The sequence below is a fragment of the Parasteatoda tepidariorum genome, chromosome 5 (genome assembly GCF_982258835.1).
Source record: "Parasteatoda tepidariorum strain Cologne lab strain chromosome 5, Ptep-v5.0, whole genome shotgun sequence".
NCBI lineage: Eukaryota > Metazoa > Arthropoda > Arachnida > Araneae > Theridiidae > Parasteatoda > Parasteatoda tepidariorum.
In genome coordinates this window covers 66,703,523-66,719,073 of record NC_141759.1, presented here as the reverse complement: position 1 = coordinate 66,719,073, position 15,551 = coordinate 66,703,523, and the positions used below count along the sequence as shown (strand labels likewise).

The window sequence follows — 15,551 nt, the reverse complement described above, 5'->3', positions numbered from 1 at the left end:
AGTTTTTTCATCTTTTGATGGCTTTCAGTTTTTGATGAAGTAATTAGTTTTCGAACAAACTGTATAATACTTATTCTTAACTTTATAATTTAATACCAAACAAGCAAAATACTTGTTTGTATCTACTTTATTTTAAGATCTTTTTTAATTTTAATCAATACAGAATGTGATTGCAAATTTGTTTTTTAAAATTTGATTATTTTAAATTTCTGTTATGCAGTAGAATACACAGACATTTCTTAATGAAAAATACTTAAGAACGTTTGGTTTTCTGGTTATTTTTTTATGATTTCTTCTGTTTCACACTTAAGCACATAATATAAGATAATTAAATTAATATTTTTGTACGGTCTTATAGCTTTGTAGTATTATAAAAAAAATATTATTTTCAATGTTGAAAGTTACTAAGTTAATTTGCAACTATTTCTAATATTAAATAAGACAATAAAAAAAAGTTTTATTCTTTTGACTCCTAGATTCCTTAAAATAGAGCACTATCACCGCCCATGTATTTTGACTTATGTTTTGTTTTGAAAAATTCATAATTACACACTGAGTTAGTAATATTGTCGAACACTCAGGCCAATTTCTCCCCATTAAGCATCTTGAAGCTAGAAGTAAAACACGTTTAAATTCATCTGTACTATCAAAACCGAATAAAATCACATAATTGAGCCTATGATAGGGTCAAATAGTGATAACTTAATATGTAGAAGAAAAAAAAAAGTATTCCTTAATAAACATGCGGTACATGCCTTAAAAATGAAATTGGAAAAGAAAGCAATCTAATTTAGTTTCTATTCGGTCAAAAATAAGGAAGAAAGAAAGGGTAAAGATGAAAATTAAGAATATAACCTGCATCCTTTAGTGGTTGCTAATTCCCGTTTGATCGTAAAAATCTCGACTGAAATCACGATCACCTGCTGAACCTAAAAGAAGAACCGTTTTTTTAAACAAGATTATTGAATAGAGCAAAGAAAAATCGACATGCTACAGGATATTCTGGATATTCTCCTCAGTGTATGTCCTAGGCTTAGTGCAAGAACAATCAACGTAAATGCTTTGGAGTACAGTGCGACTTTCAGGAGAACTCCTCCAGACATCAGTCTTGCATCGAAGCGGTCTTGCATCGAAGCGGGTGCCATAGTTACGAGGAGAAGTTTCTTCGAAGGAGCTCTGCTCAAAGCCGCACTGTATGTTGACTGCGAAGTGAATGCTTTAGAGTATGTTGACTGCGAAACAATCCACCTTTTATAAGGTAAAATAACTTCATTCAAAATATAAAGGATTTGGCAGAAAACTGTTTTTAGCTATATAACAAAACATAAAAATATTTTAAAAAATATTAAATACTTAAAATAGTTATTATTTACTTCTAAGCATAAAAATAATTTTTGTAAAAAACCTATTAGATTATTTCGGAGCCATTTTAAATTCCTATTAAAACTATTCTTGCATTAAGCTTCGGATAATTTTTTAGAATCCTTTCAAAAATGAATCTTTCGAACTGTTAATAGTTTTTGCTGCCTATGTTTAAATAAATAAGAGAAAAATATTATTATCAATAATAAATCACGTACTACTGTAGACACTTAAAATGGGAGAAATAAAGAACAGACTTATTTAACAATGTTTTTCGAAGCTCTGTCACTAAGGAAAATAAGAAAGCCAAAGCTTAAGTGCCTTACACTTGAAGCAAAGTGATGGCTTTTAAACTATATGCATATTACCTTGCCGTGAAGAATTATATGAACTCTTTAGAACGGACAAATAACTTAATTATTACATTGGCCAATTTGGCAACATTTTCCCACCTAGATGAAAATTGTCTAAATCACTTTTGTAAATTTTTTTAAACCCGGATAGTCGGAATTAACAGTAAGTTTTTAACAAACGCTTTTCATTTTCTCAAAATTGTGGCCTTTCTCCATTTTGACTTTTTGCACCATTTTTAGAATAAGCATGGGCAGTGCTGGCATTAGACAGGCTGAACTTATTCTAACAATCATGAGTAGCTATGGCAAACTCTCATCAGTTATGAAAATTTGTTATTATTTGGGAGAAGAAAAAAAGCCTTTCATATGACAATGGAGCATTCGAAAAACAGTCTTAATTAGTAAGATTGAAGCAAAGCCCGTCTCTGCTCGTTAAAATAATAATTAGAAATGGAGAAGGATTGAGTGTAAGAGTTCCATCATTAACTGACAGCACCGTTCGCTCTACTCACAGATTTTTCTTTATTTATGTTATTCAAAGAAGTATCCATTGGATTGAAAATTTTTTGAACGAGATTTGTCTTATAGTTAGAAATCAAGTAATTTGACTTCAATTAGTTTGACGTACGGATTCATTATTTTTAATGCTGGTTAACTTTGATATTTGAAAGTTCACCCAGATTTTTGTGTTAAGTATTTGTTCGTAGAATTTCATGTATTTAAATCTACGAGTATTAAAATAAATATAAATTAAGGACAGTGTTCCAAGAACATTTTGCAACTTTATAAATGATTATTATATTAGAGTTGCAAAGAGAAGTAAATTTATTACAATATCGGATCGATAAAAAATATTTCTTTTTTCGATTCACAACAAGAATTGGCTGTCGTTTTTCCCATCTGATAATCGTTTTACTTTTGCTTCTGCAAACATTTTGGTATAAGGTGTCAAGAGGTGCCGGGAATTTTTCCGACCTTATACATTTCGTTTCATTGATTTCTGATGTTTTTTCCTTCTCTTTGGGGGCCCAAGACAGTTCCGAAATTGGCGCCTGAGGATTTTGGGAGATATATTCGAGAAAACGAAGGGCACGGAAAAAGAAATATGATTTGAAATTTTATTCCCTTCATCGTTTAACTGAATGAAGTGAAGTTTGCCCCTTGGCGATTGGAAAGAGTATTTGACTTCAATCACCCATGCTAATAATCAACAAAAATGCGAGTTACTTTTTCCTTTAGATCATTTTCCTTCTTTTGAAATAGGAAAGAGAATTATGTGACAGCAACAATCGAACAACCATGAAACTTCCTCCTCCCCAAAGTTGATTAATTTTATTTCTCAGAAAATACTCCCCCAAGTCATTTCCCCTCCTCCTTCCAACCTCGCCTCACGTGAATTATTTTCACATTTAAAGAAAAAGCTGCTTTTCTTGGTGGTATTTGCTAAAGCGTTAGAAATAAATAATTGTACCACTTATTTATTACATAATTCCTAAGAAGTTATGCTCACTTTTTGATATGTATTCTTTTTTTTTTTAATTTGAAAGGTTTTTTTTTTATTAAAAAATAAATGTTTTCATTTCTTTAAACTCTATCTCATTTAGTTTAATTGCACTCTTAGCATGGACAGAAGTATTTACTGATTTAACTGTTTAAGAGAAATTTCAGTGGTTTTTATTAATTTATATTCTGTACTGATTATCTTTATAACAAAGTGGTGGTATGTGCTTTTGCTAATCATCGCAAATTGAGATAGACGGTGAAACCTCCTGTAGCGACCTCTTCTATTTACGACCTCTTCTATTTCTATTTGTGAGTGGTTCTCATGTAGAGAGCTCTTTTTGACGATCTATGAAAGAGAAAGAGGCAACCTCATATTGCTGTCATAGTGCGCCAAAGACGCAGCTATCGATGATTTATTTTTAGAGTTGAAAGTTAAATCAGAAAAAACTATGCAAACAAACCTGTTCTCAATTTTTGAAGCTAACTAATTTTTATGATAAATTAAATGCAGACTTCAACAAAAAAACATAATTGTTTATGTATTTCAAATGGTTTTATCATTCTTTTTATACATACTTCGGCTAAGTTTTATTCATAAAACCAACACAAATGGTACTTCGGCACCAGGAAAATGACACTGAGTAAAATTAAAATTGCTTGCGACAAATTATGTACCTTCAACTTCAATAACATTTTGAAGTCAATGTAGGTAACACACACACACACACACACACACACACACACACACACACATATATATATATATATATATATATATATATATATATATATATATATATATTGTATTATTGTTGTTTCCTTCTTTGAACCTAAATTATATAGCGTGTATTTTGCTTGTACAGACAGTATAATCTATTTTGGTTTTAAATTATAATTTGTCCATCTTATTTGTATAGAACGCTCCTGTGCACATTAAATAAACTGCACTTTTAATCTTAGTGTAAATATTGTTATTTGCGTTAATCATCTTTGCCGAGAGTAAATCATCCGCACCATTCAAAGTTTCGTGCTCCAGGTTCTGAATGTATTATACGCCCTTTTAGCTACATCTTCTCATCGCTTTATCTGTATCTCCGAAACAAAAAGAAAATTCAGTTTTGGAGTGGGGGGATGTTGTGAGGAGGAGGCTGTGTATTGTAAAAGTGAAGTCGTCGCAGCGAAGTGGGAATAATAAAGCTTAACGGAGAAAAGGGGAGGACTAGATAGCGGGATCGATGTTTGGAAGGGGCCACTACCCGGGCGTGGGAAGGTACTGACTGTACTTCGGTTTACCGTGCGCCCCGGCACCCGTTGCCCCATCTCTGCTTCCGTTTACTGGCGGGAAATGCAATGTGCGTGAAAGCCCCGTTGCGTGAGGTTTTCCCTTAAGAAAGCGATGCCTCTTCAGCGAGAGGAGTCTACTTAAATTCCAGAAATGCTTGAACTTTGGTTCCCGCACAAGTTTTCCAACTTCAGTTTGTCATAGCTTTGATTTATAATCCTTGGCTTTTCTACTAGGATAAAGCACTGATATTTTAGTGGACTTTTAACTAGATTTTTAAACTCCTTCCAAATGAATGAAATTATTTACCCCGTTTTCTTAGTAAAATTCTTTTTTTGTTGAAACATTACAATTATGCAAAGTTACAATTTCTGAACAATTTTATTTTATAGTATAGGTTTATTCCACGCGTGATTTAATCTGAAAAATAGTAAAATTTGTATTCTGAAAAAAAAAGTTATATATCAGAGGTTGAATAAATATTGTAAGACAGAGAGAAAAAAAAAGACTTTCGGCACATTTGGTAAAAAAACAAAAATATTATATTTACAAAAAACAAAACATTTCGTTAATATTTTCTCAAAATGTTACTTCGCAATTATTACAATCTATATCAGTGAGCCGTACCGGTTAGTGGATCAAATGGTACCGGGCCGCCCATTTCATTGAGACTGAATTTAAATTCTTAGGTTTATACCCCAAATTAAAAATATCTGTGTTCCATTAAAATTTTAGTTATTTACAAAAAGGGGCCCCCGAAGGTAGTGACATAAATTTTTTAATGTTTTAAAAAGAAAAAAAGAAAACCGCCGCAGCTATTTTCTCTTTCAATTAGTTTTAATTAAAAAATCAATTATCATGACTGTAAATATCATAAATAAAACACGAAGGCGCTGCGCGAAATTTGCATTGAAATAAACTGGACATAAGCAACACACTTCTGGTGTCATTGTCTCCGATGGAACTGTCTCATTGCAAAGAAACAAGCTCAGGGTTCTCATTAATTTAACGTTCTAGTAAGTTAAAATGTTAAATCCCTTTACATTTATTTTTTGGTGAAACTGTATAAAATTTTGAAGGCATGTTTAAATACAGTTAAATTTCTAAAAATAATCTAAACCAAAATAATCGGAAATATGAACAATCAATATGAACGCCCCCCCCCCAGCATCCGCGGTAAAATTATCAAGCGTTCACAGGTCCGCGGTGATGAAAAGATTGGGGAACACTGGCTTATGGGATAGAGCGTTTGCCTTCCAATGAGGGGAACCAGGTTCAAATCCCAGCAGTGCCTGGTCATTTCGAATTCCGCACCTGGCTCGCATCGACCACAGTGCTGACGTAAAATATCCTCAGTGGTAGACGGATTATGGGTAAGAGTCCCCTTGTTGTCAAGCTAACATCGTGGTTTTCGTGGCTTTCTTCTCCATGTAAGCAAATACGGATTAGTTCCATCAAAAAGTGCTCCACGACGGCAAATTTCTCCCGATACTTGATTCAGGAGTTTCTTTGTCTTCTGGATTGGGTTCAAAATTACAAGGCTACGGAGTTGAACATTCGTAGTCGTGAACCCGAAATTGGGTCGACTGTTAAACTACGGTTATAAAATAAAATTTAAAAGATCTCTTAGTTTCAATACGATACTCAGTTCAATCTTTCATTTATGTTATGATATTCATGCATATTCCTTTTTATCCCTTGACATCTCTTCTTTAAATTGTAGAGTTACAAGCTATGTTGTATTTCATCAAATTTCTTCTTCTTCTTCTTTTTTTTTTTTAATAAAAGAGGAAAAAATTGCGATCGAATTATCCACTATAAAATTGTACTAAACTACTATATACATAGGCAACTCTACTGAATTTTCCATGAAAGTACTGGATTTTACAATAAAGCAATATTTCATTTACCTTACAAAATAGCTTTTTAAGTAATTTCTGGGGAACCATATTATGCACCATTGTACGCCCCCTAACTTTTCTATAATTATTTCCTTTGGTATGGTAATGTATTACAATATGATATCTGACCTAGTTTCAAAATTATAGGTTTTTTAGTTTAGTTTCGAATCGTGAATCCGCACAATCCTACATAAAATAAGTTTTTTTCTTCTTCTTAATATAAGCCTTATATAATTTTCTTTATATAATCAAGCTGTGAAAATTAGTTCATGTAAAAAATAGTGATTGCACAAACAGAGAAGATTTCTTTTTAATAATAAAGAGGAAAAAATGAAAATGTCATTAACTTTTTTATAGCTGGCACGTCTAAGAAATCATATTTTCCTGTTTAGAGAAATAATAAGTTTAATCTTATACGAATAAACTTTTTTTTAATCATAAATAATATATAAGTCGCTAATCTACTATTTCTTTCGTAGGCGTAGAACTTGCAGTTAACGTTTTACACCCACGAGCAATCAACGATACGAACTTTGATTAATTATTCCGTTAAATTTTATACAAATATTTATTCGGAGGCATATTCTCGAGACTTGCTTCTTGTTTAAATTATGCAATAGTTTTAATTTTAAGAAAATGTCACTTTAGCAATAAATATTTTTGGATTTTTCGTTCTTCACTATTTCTATCTTTGGAAGTAATTGTGCAAGTCAAAAACATTTTGCAACTATTTCCTAATCTCGGGTCCCAAAGATGATTTTATGCGGAAAAAACCCCATTAATTTAATAATAAGTTTTGAATTTTGACATTCTCTTGAAGCACGTAATTTTAAATTACGAAATCGTGCGAATAGTCTTGAGAGTTATAAGTAGAAATGGGCTAAACGAAATTGTGGCTTTTGTGGTCATCAAGATGATTCGAATCAATTCATAGTTTATTCGAATCATCGATTCGACTTAATGATTCGAATCACCGAATCAGTTTCCAACTCCAGTTAGAAAAAGCAATTTTGGTTAGTTTTTCCAAAACTTTATAAACATTTTTTTTTTTTTTAATTGAAAGGTTTGAAACAATATAATGATATGATAAACCACGTTTTCAATTACTCAGGAGAGCGATTATCAAGATAAAACCATGATTTATATGAAAATAAAATAATAATTACGTGAAATAACTTAATTACCTCTAAAATTCCGTATTATAATTCATCTTAGAGTAAATGGATTTAAGAAATGAAAGGTACGTACCCAAGGTACGTACAATGCTCTTGATTTGCGCCGTCAGAACCAAAAATATGATTCCCTACCCCCAAATAGGTTTTAAGGGGTTCAAACTTTCAATTAGTCTTTTCACACACTATTTGGACTATATATAGATGTTTTTGTGTTTAATTTCGATCTTTAAATTATCACCTGCCCTCTGAACTTTCAACCATTTTGCGCCGACTGTCACAAATACGTTCTAATCTGAAACTTTATGAATCAGGGTAAAAAGAGAAAACTGGTTACCCAACAAACTTGGCAGTTTATTTGTTGGTGGGGTTATAATAGTTTAATTTATTTAATTCACCACTGTTTAATTCATAATAAAAATTATATAGATCAACTTTGAACTAACTTTGAGTAGATATACGATTAGACTAACATTGATTAACGTGAAAGCATAACAAATCTGCCTAATTTACAATGCCCACATTTAAGGCTGCTCAATCATCCTCAAGAATGTTTCTCAGACCATCGCCAATAGCCCATTGTGCAGCTCTAGTGCGACGTAAATAAGGTACCTAACTAATTATTCTTTTAAAAGTTATTCAGGGAACTTTTTTCTTTTTGTCGTCTGCTCACATGTCTTGCATATTATTTATTTATTTTTTATGATGCTTTGTTATGGAGAAAGGGACTACTATTTAAACTGTTACTATTTATTTTTCGATTTTAATCGTAGAATATTACTCAGAATATCAAAAAAACTGGTTAGAATTACAGAGATTGTGCTAAGGAAAAAATTCGGATTTCCGGATCTTTCACAAACCGTGTACCGGAAATCCGAGGTCCACAAATTTCAAGAAATCATCGCCACATTTCTGTATAAAAATTCGTTTATATTTTATTTAAAAATATTAGACCTAGAATTTATACTTGGCATCACTTTCATTCGTTAATATTCTTTCTGATAGAACAATAAAAAGTGACTAGAGATAAGCGTAAACATATAAATAATTATTCATTTAAATTATGCTGCATGTAATTTATTTAGAATTTCATATTTTGAAAATATCAATGATTTAAATTTATAAAGATATTTAAATTTTTTGAAAATGCGTCATTAATGATTTTTCTCAAAAAATTTTCAGAATTTTTTGAGTTGGACTCACAATCACCCAGGGTGTGTAGCGTTTTTAAAAAGTGCTTCCATTTTCGTTTTTGAAAAGCCCTTTTTTTCATTGGGTGTTTTTAAAAAGTGCTTAATTTTCCCTTTTCCAAATTGAGATTTTTCGTTTGCCATGTTGATTTTCGCTACGAATTATGGAGAAAGACACTGTTAACATTGTTCTATTCAGCGTTTTCACAATTAATTATACCCCGATCAGGGGTCTGTTTAGAGAAAACTTGGGTCCGTTAACGGACCCTTCACAAATTATATTTTCATAAAAACGGACCCTTCACAAAATATTTTAACTTAAAAACGGACCCTTCACAAAATAATTTTTCTTTCAATTAGACCCTTCACAAATTTGTTTTGTTCTTGGAATCTTCATTATTGTTTTGTTAATCGAATAAAACCCTTCCCAGGGCAGAAAACAAGAAAGATGAATGTAAACGAATTAAGTTTTGTCTTCGGCAGACGATTCTTCCATTATTCGTCCGAAATGAATATTCTGCGTTCAGCAGTATAGGCTAAATACCAAATGTTGCATCTCTAAATTCGAAGCAGCAATTGCTGTTTATTTTTGAAAATTTTTAATTTTTTTATTATAATTTTACAGTGCCGAGCATAATCTTGTATCTATTTACAACTTAAAAAGTCCTTGAAAAAGTTTTTTGCAATAACCGGACCCTATTTGCACAAATTCATAAAAGCGGACCCTGGTTGAAAGAATGTGAGTAATTTTTTCACAATTTCACGAAAAACGGACCTTTCACAAAATGTCTGGACAGACCCCTGCCGATCTATTTTGGCGCATCGTCAGTCCGTAGCGTATGAAAACGCCATTCGATTTACATGATTCAAAAATTTCAACAATTGTCAAAAGCAAAGCCAAAAAGGGTTTTTTTTTTTTTTTTTGACATGACGGTTAAAACCAGATGAAACCGTCAATTGTCAAAAACTTTCCAACCCTACCTAATTATGATATTTTTTTAAAGTGCTTAAAAATATTATTTGATTTGCTTGAAAAGTGCTTAAAAGGTGCTTATTTTTTGTTGAATAATTTGGCTGCGCACCCTGTCACCCCTACATTAGCTGAACCCTTGACTCCACTATAGGGAATTTATTTCAAGCCCTTCACTTAGTGCTCTTCAAACTTCTTTCTTGGTTATAGCCTTGGATGTGTTAATTGAATCTAAAGTATCGAAATTCTTTTTCCGTTTAATGAGGCATCGAGGGTATCGCTTCGGAAACCACTAACTCATCAGTAGAATTGGTCTCCAGAGTAACTATTCTTTGTACAAAAGGAAGGTCTAATTGCTTCACACTCGACGCTCTTTATTGTTTTCCTCCCCCCCCCCTCTTCGAACTCTTTAAATCTTTTCCAAAACTCCTAAGAGTGTCTCTCACCACTATCTTCCCTAATAGAATTCTAAATGTCAGAAGGAATTTAAGCGGGAGTCCTCTAATAGATTTTGAACCCCACTCTGGTTTTTCCTGCTGGCTCCCGTCAAAAAGCATTCGACTCTGAGATTCTAAGTGACGTTTAAGTTTATTTTGAATTAATTCAGCAATGTTCGAAGACAACCCTTTTGTTTGCACGAGACATCTCTCCTCTTAATTTAAGTTGAATTTCTTTGATGGTTTAATGAGGGTAATTAAATTAACATTTTCTTTTCATTAAACAGACTCCAACTATTTTAAGGCTGGGAAGAAATGTGAAAATTAATGCATGCTAAGCGTAATTTTTGTAGTGTTGGTTTTATTCTTAGTTTGGTTTGACGTTTTTCATCTGTGCAATTCTCGCTTCAAAAAAAAAAATTTCTTTTAGAGATTTTTTTGTTTTTCGTTAGCGTTTTTTTTTTTTTTTTTTTAAATTTAATTTGATTTTTTATTACAGAATAAGAGTTTCCCCATCTAAATATGTAGGGCAAAATTAGCGGTAGTCACCGGCCACAGGGTGTCTAACTATAACAAATGGCGATTAAAAAATTGTATTTCAGTCGCCATCCGTTTTTTTTTTTTTTTTTTTTTTTTTTTTGTGCCAAAATTTACTTTATGCGCAATTTATAATTTTTTTTAAATAAATATAAAATTATTATGGATATTCTATAATATACTGAAAATCACTTTATTTCACTCTTGTTTCATAAAATATTTCTTCATTTTAGAAAATGAACCTTGTTATGTTCATCATATTTAAGAACTGCTTCAAAAGAAGTGCTTTAAATTACTAATATCAACCGTTTTTTCTTTCAATTTTATAAAGTTTTCAATTTTCGAAAAAAAGTTGGGACATGTTTTGGAGAAGGGCCTCTGACCTGTTGGAAAACTTTCTTATTTAGTCCTATAACCTGGAGGTTAATTTTTTTAATCGAAAAATCTCGTTTTTGATGCATTTATGATTTAGTACCCGGTGTTTTTGTATAAGCCACGCTTTTTTTTCAGTCACATTTTTCAAATTGACGCGTATACTTTTTAAAGTTCTATGAGTCTTTCGTAATACACATGTATGAGAAAAAGAATAAGAGGGTAAAGGAATTTTCTTTTGCATTGATATTAATTTTTGTGCAACTCCTAATTAATGTTTGAGACCATTAACAGTATAAATCAATAAAAATTTGAAAATTTGTTGTGAACTTTTGCATATTGTGGACTACTTATCAAGGTTCCCGCGGCCTTGAAAAAACCTTGAAAATTACTTGAATTTCATTTTGATTTTCAAGGGCCCCTAGAAGTACTTGAAAATGATATTAAATCCTTGAAAAATTCAAAATGAGCTTGAAAAGTATCAAAAACTCAGGAAAACAGCCCTATTTCCAGCATTTTTGTGTTTAACTTTTGGACGCACGTAAGTGTGAGAGAATGACTTTCCCGCCTTTCAGATGATGACACGTACTGTTTGATTTTATGTATGTTTGGCTGATTTTAGGAATTTTAAATATTGGGAACTGCGCCAGATTCTGACAAAATCTCGATTCTTATTCAGGCAATTTTAATATCGATCTTCGTATTAAACCGATTTAAAAGCCATGTGTTGCGATTCGTTTTCATGTGATTCAAAAATTGTACTTGCAATTCCCATTAAAGCAATTAAAAATCTAATATCGCGATTTGTATTTAAGCGTTTTAGAACCCCAATATCGCGATTAGTTTTTCCGCAAGTTTAAAATCCAATGTCGCTATTCGTATTCACGCATTTTGCAATATCAAACATCGATGTTGCAATATCAAACATCGATGTTGTAATATCAAACATCGACTTTCGTATTTATACTCGATTTGAAAACTACTCGTTACGATTCGTGTTCATGTGACCATGTCAAGTGCGTATGATCGATGCTACTGAAAAAAAATTTATTCAAGTATGAGTGGTGTGGTTAATTAAAACAGTCAAAGTGACCAAAATTGTTAGTAAGAATCTATCAGAAGATATTGAGGTGAAAATTGGCAACTGATTCAATTTAAAATGGTTGACCTTTAATAAATTTAAAATGATAATTAAGCCGCAACATCCAATAATTGATTAATTTTCTTTAATAGAAAAGTGGTCAAAATTTCTAAATTATATTTAAGAACAATTTAAATTTCACTGTCTAAATGCTTCTGCCACTTTAAATATTAAATAAAAATCTCCCAGCAGAGTTGTTTTTAAATATCTAATTGGTATCACAGTATTATATAGAACATCCCCCCCCGTCCTGCCCGAATTTTTGCTTATTCAGAGGTTGTATACCTAGCTTAAAATAGGCCTTGTGCGAAATTCAAATCTGACGTTTTTATGCATCATGAATTTTATTCTTGACTTGATGCCAATCACCCTTGCTTTTTTTATACTTAGATCACTTTCCGAAATCAAAAGAGCAATGGAAGTCTTATTTTTCAGTACTGCTATTATCGTCTAAAATTTATCGTCAACTAACTATTACCATCAAAACATTTTATTTTAAAATGTAAAATTTTAGTCCTTGAGAATTTTATAATAAGTCTTTAAAAGTCCTTGAAAAGTACTTGAATTTTATTTCTAAAGTAAAGCATGAACACCCTGTTTTCGTAAGATTAAGAATTGTTTTTAAAATTAAAAAAAAACAAACCATTTTTTAACTTGAAAAATACGCGATTGTACTTCATTCTTTAAACACTTTCACTATTAATACACTTTCTGGAAGCCTATATTTTATTTATTAAATATATATATAGAGAGAAAAATTCGGAAGAAAAATATGATTTAAAATATCTATATATACATCGAAATGGAACCACGCTGTCTGTATAAAGGGTCGAAATTTATCCTGTACGACGACAGTTAACTTCAAAGATAAGTAATGGTTCGAAGTTAATAGACAATTTTGATTTTAATTCTTCAAAACGCGGTCTAAAAAAAATAATTATTGCAACTTTTTTTTTAAAAAAAAAAGAAATCATAAAGTAACTAAGTGTATCAATCGATTTTGCTTTAAAATTTTTATTTTTTTTATTTTTTATTTTTATTTTATCTTTTAAAAGCCAAGCTAATACTCACAGTGAAAAAAATACATATTCTATTTAACTCCATAATTAGCTATAAATAATGTTTTAATTGATGTTTTATAATACCATAATTATTATTACTATTATATCCTCATGCTTGTTTTTCGAAACCTATCTTTTATTATGACACTTTATTGTGTATATGACGCTAATGGAGTCTCCCCTCCTTTTATTATTTTAATATTTATTATTATTTTTACGCGTAATTACGTTTAATGATCCCACACATCAGACACGAAGCAATTAAACTCCAATTTTTAAAAAACTTAAAAAATTGTAAATAAAGATATCTCAAATTATTCAGTTGTTTATTTGATATTTAAATTACGTTCCCTTTTTGCAAATACTAATTAAACTTAGTGTAACTTAGTTGCGCATTAATGAGATAAAAATGAAAGCAACAAAATATACCTGTCACCCAGTTTTTGTTTCAGTCAAAAAAAGTTTAGCTAGGATTTGTTGTAATTAAAAAAATATATACATATCGTTCTATTCTTTTAATAACATTCTCTCTGGTTTTTTTTTTTTTTTTTTTTTTTTTTTTTTTTTTTTTTTTTTGTACATGATGTAAAAACATTTATTTTGGATCGATTTTATTATTATGAAAAGGAATTTAACTCGAAAATCAATCTGCCTGTATTTTTAATGCGATAGGCTAATACAGTTTATAATTTTGCTTACATAATTTTCTTACTGTCAGAAGGAAATTATTATTTAATGGAAATTTTAATAAACGTGTGAATTTCTTCTTTGTAGCATTTTTTCACTTTAATTACGATTTTGATACTTAGTCTTAAATATTAGCTGTTTGGGAGATGTCATTTATAATTTTGTTTCAGAGACAATTTTTTTTAAATTTTTTTTTTTTTATGTTTGATTCTAAATCATTATTTATTCCCCCCCCTTCGTTTATTTATTTATTTGTAATATAATTCGAGACTGAAAAATGTAAATTCATTTTTTCTCTTTGCCTGTAGAAGAACTCAAAAAATAAAAAGTGCTTTAAAGGAGAAAAATGGCAACAATACAAAGCGATTTTCGTTAAATTGTTTTCATATTGTAAGAATTTTATTATTACTTAAAGAAAATTTATGTATAGATTTATGAAATTTTGAAATTTATACTAAATGTATTGATGTTTATATTTGTAGAATTTTTCAGTTCAAAAACGCATGTAAACAAAATGTTAGATACTGGTTTGTTAATACAGTGAAACCTGCCAAGTTGACCACCCTTGTAAGTTGGGCACCTGCATAAGTTGACCTCAATTATCAAGAACGGAATTTTTCCTATATAATATAAAGAAGCAAAACCTTTGTAACTTGACCACCTGTCTATCTTGTATGTTGACCACTGAAATAAGTCAATTTTGTCTAGGAGTATTATGAAATTCTATTCTAAAACCCTCATAAGTTGACCAGAAAAAAAAAATTCAGAAAATTTTCTGTCATTTTGGCAATGTATGTTAAAATTTCATTTGTTTGGTGAAATAGTGAAAAAAGCTAATCTAAACCCTTTTGTGAGTTGACCATCAGGGGAAACTGTAAGGGGTCAGCTTTTGACCATTTCTTTCATCCGTTCATTGAAAACAAGTGTGTTAGTTGAAAAGTTGCTCTTCCAGTTGCAATAGTGAGCATTTGAATAAATGAATGCTCTGAAATATGCTTTGATCCTTTATTTATGGTCTTTGATCTTTAAGTGTAGTAAATAAATTTTAAAGTGTTCAAGTAATTTCATTTTGTTAAAGTTTTCAAATTACATGTTTTCGTGTTCTGATATTTTAAGAAATTATATTTATTAAACACTTCACATGCATAATTAACGAAATAATTTTTTTTAAAAAAAATTGTTAAATATTAGAATTATTTGTATCAAATTGAAGTTCATTCAGGTTTAAACACATTTCTTAAGATATTCATTTGCATATTTTCTGAATAAAATTTTTACGTCAAGCAAAAAAAAAAAAAAAATTTTAATATATAGCAACATGATATAGGAAACGAAAAAGTAAACAATGACCCCTCTATAAGTTGACCACTTGTCTAAGTTGACCACTAAAACAATGCACCACAAGTGGTCAACTTACACAAGTTTTACTGTAATACTCTAAAACTCTTGATGAGGCTAATTTTAAGAAGTTCAAGTTTTAATATAATTTTATATTCAATGATGTTAAATTCACATTTGCTTATTATCTTTGAGATGTTTTTTTTTTTTTTTTTTTTTTTTTTTTTTTTGGAAGGGATAAGTCA

The 15,551-nt window shown here is 30.5% G+C and overlaps 2 protein-coding genes across 5 annotated transcripts in view; one reads left to right on the top strand and one right to left on the bottom strand.

Annotated features, from left to right (window-relative positions):
- LOC107455693 (midasin) overlaps positions 1-15,551 on the top strand; it is a 298,299-nt gene that overhangs the window by 144,232 nt on the left and 138,516 nt on the right. The gene's annotated exons all lie outside the window — the stretch shown is intronic.
- LOC107455694 (uncharacterized) overlaps positions 1-15,551 on the bottom strand; it is a 76,877-nt gene that overhangs the window by 55,949 nt on the left and 5,377 nt on the right. For 2 of the 4 annotated variants that reach the window (XR_011637622.2, XM_016073337.5), the window contains exon 2: positions 856-929. The exons of the other annotated variants lie outside the window; for them this stretch is intronic. Coding sequence is in view for 1 of the 2 variants with exons in the window: in XM_016073337.5 (XP_015928823.1) it covers positions 856-861 (6 nt within the window). In the remaining variant the exon portion in view is untranslated. The remainder of the gene's footprint in view (positions 1-855; positions 930-15,551) is intronic. 4 annotated transcript variants of the gene reach the window in all.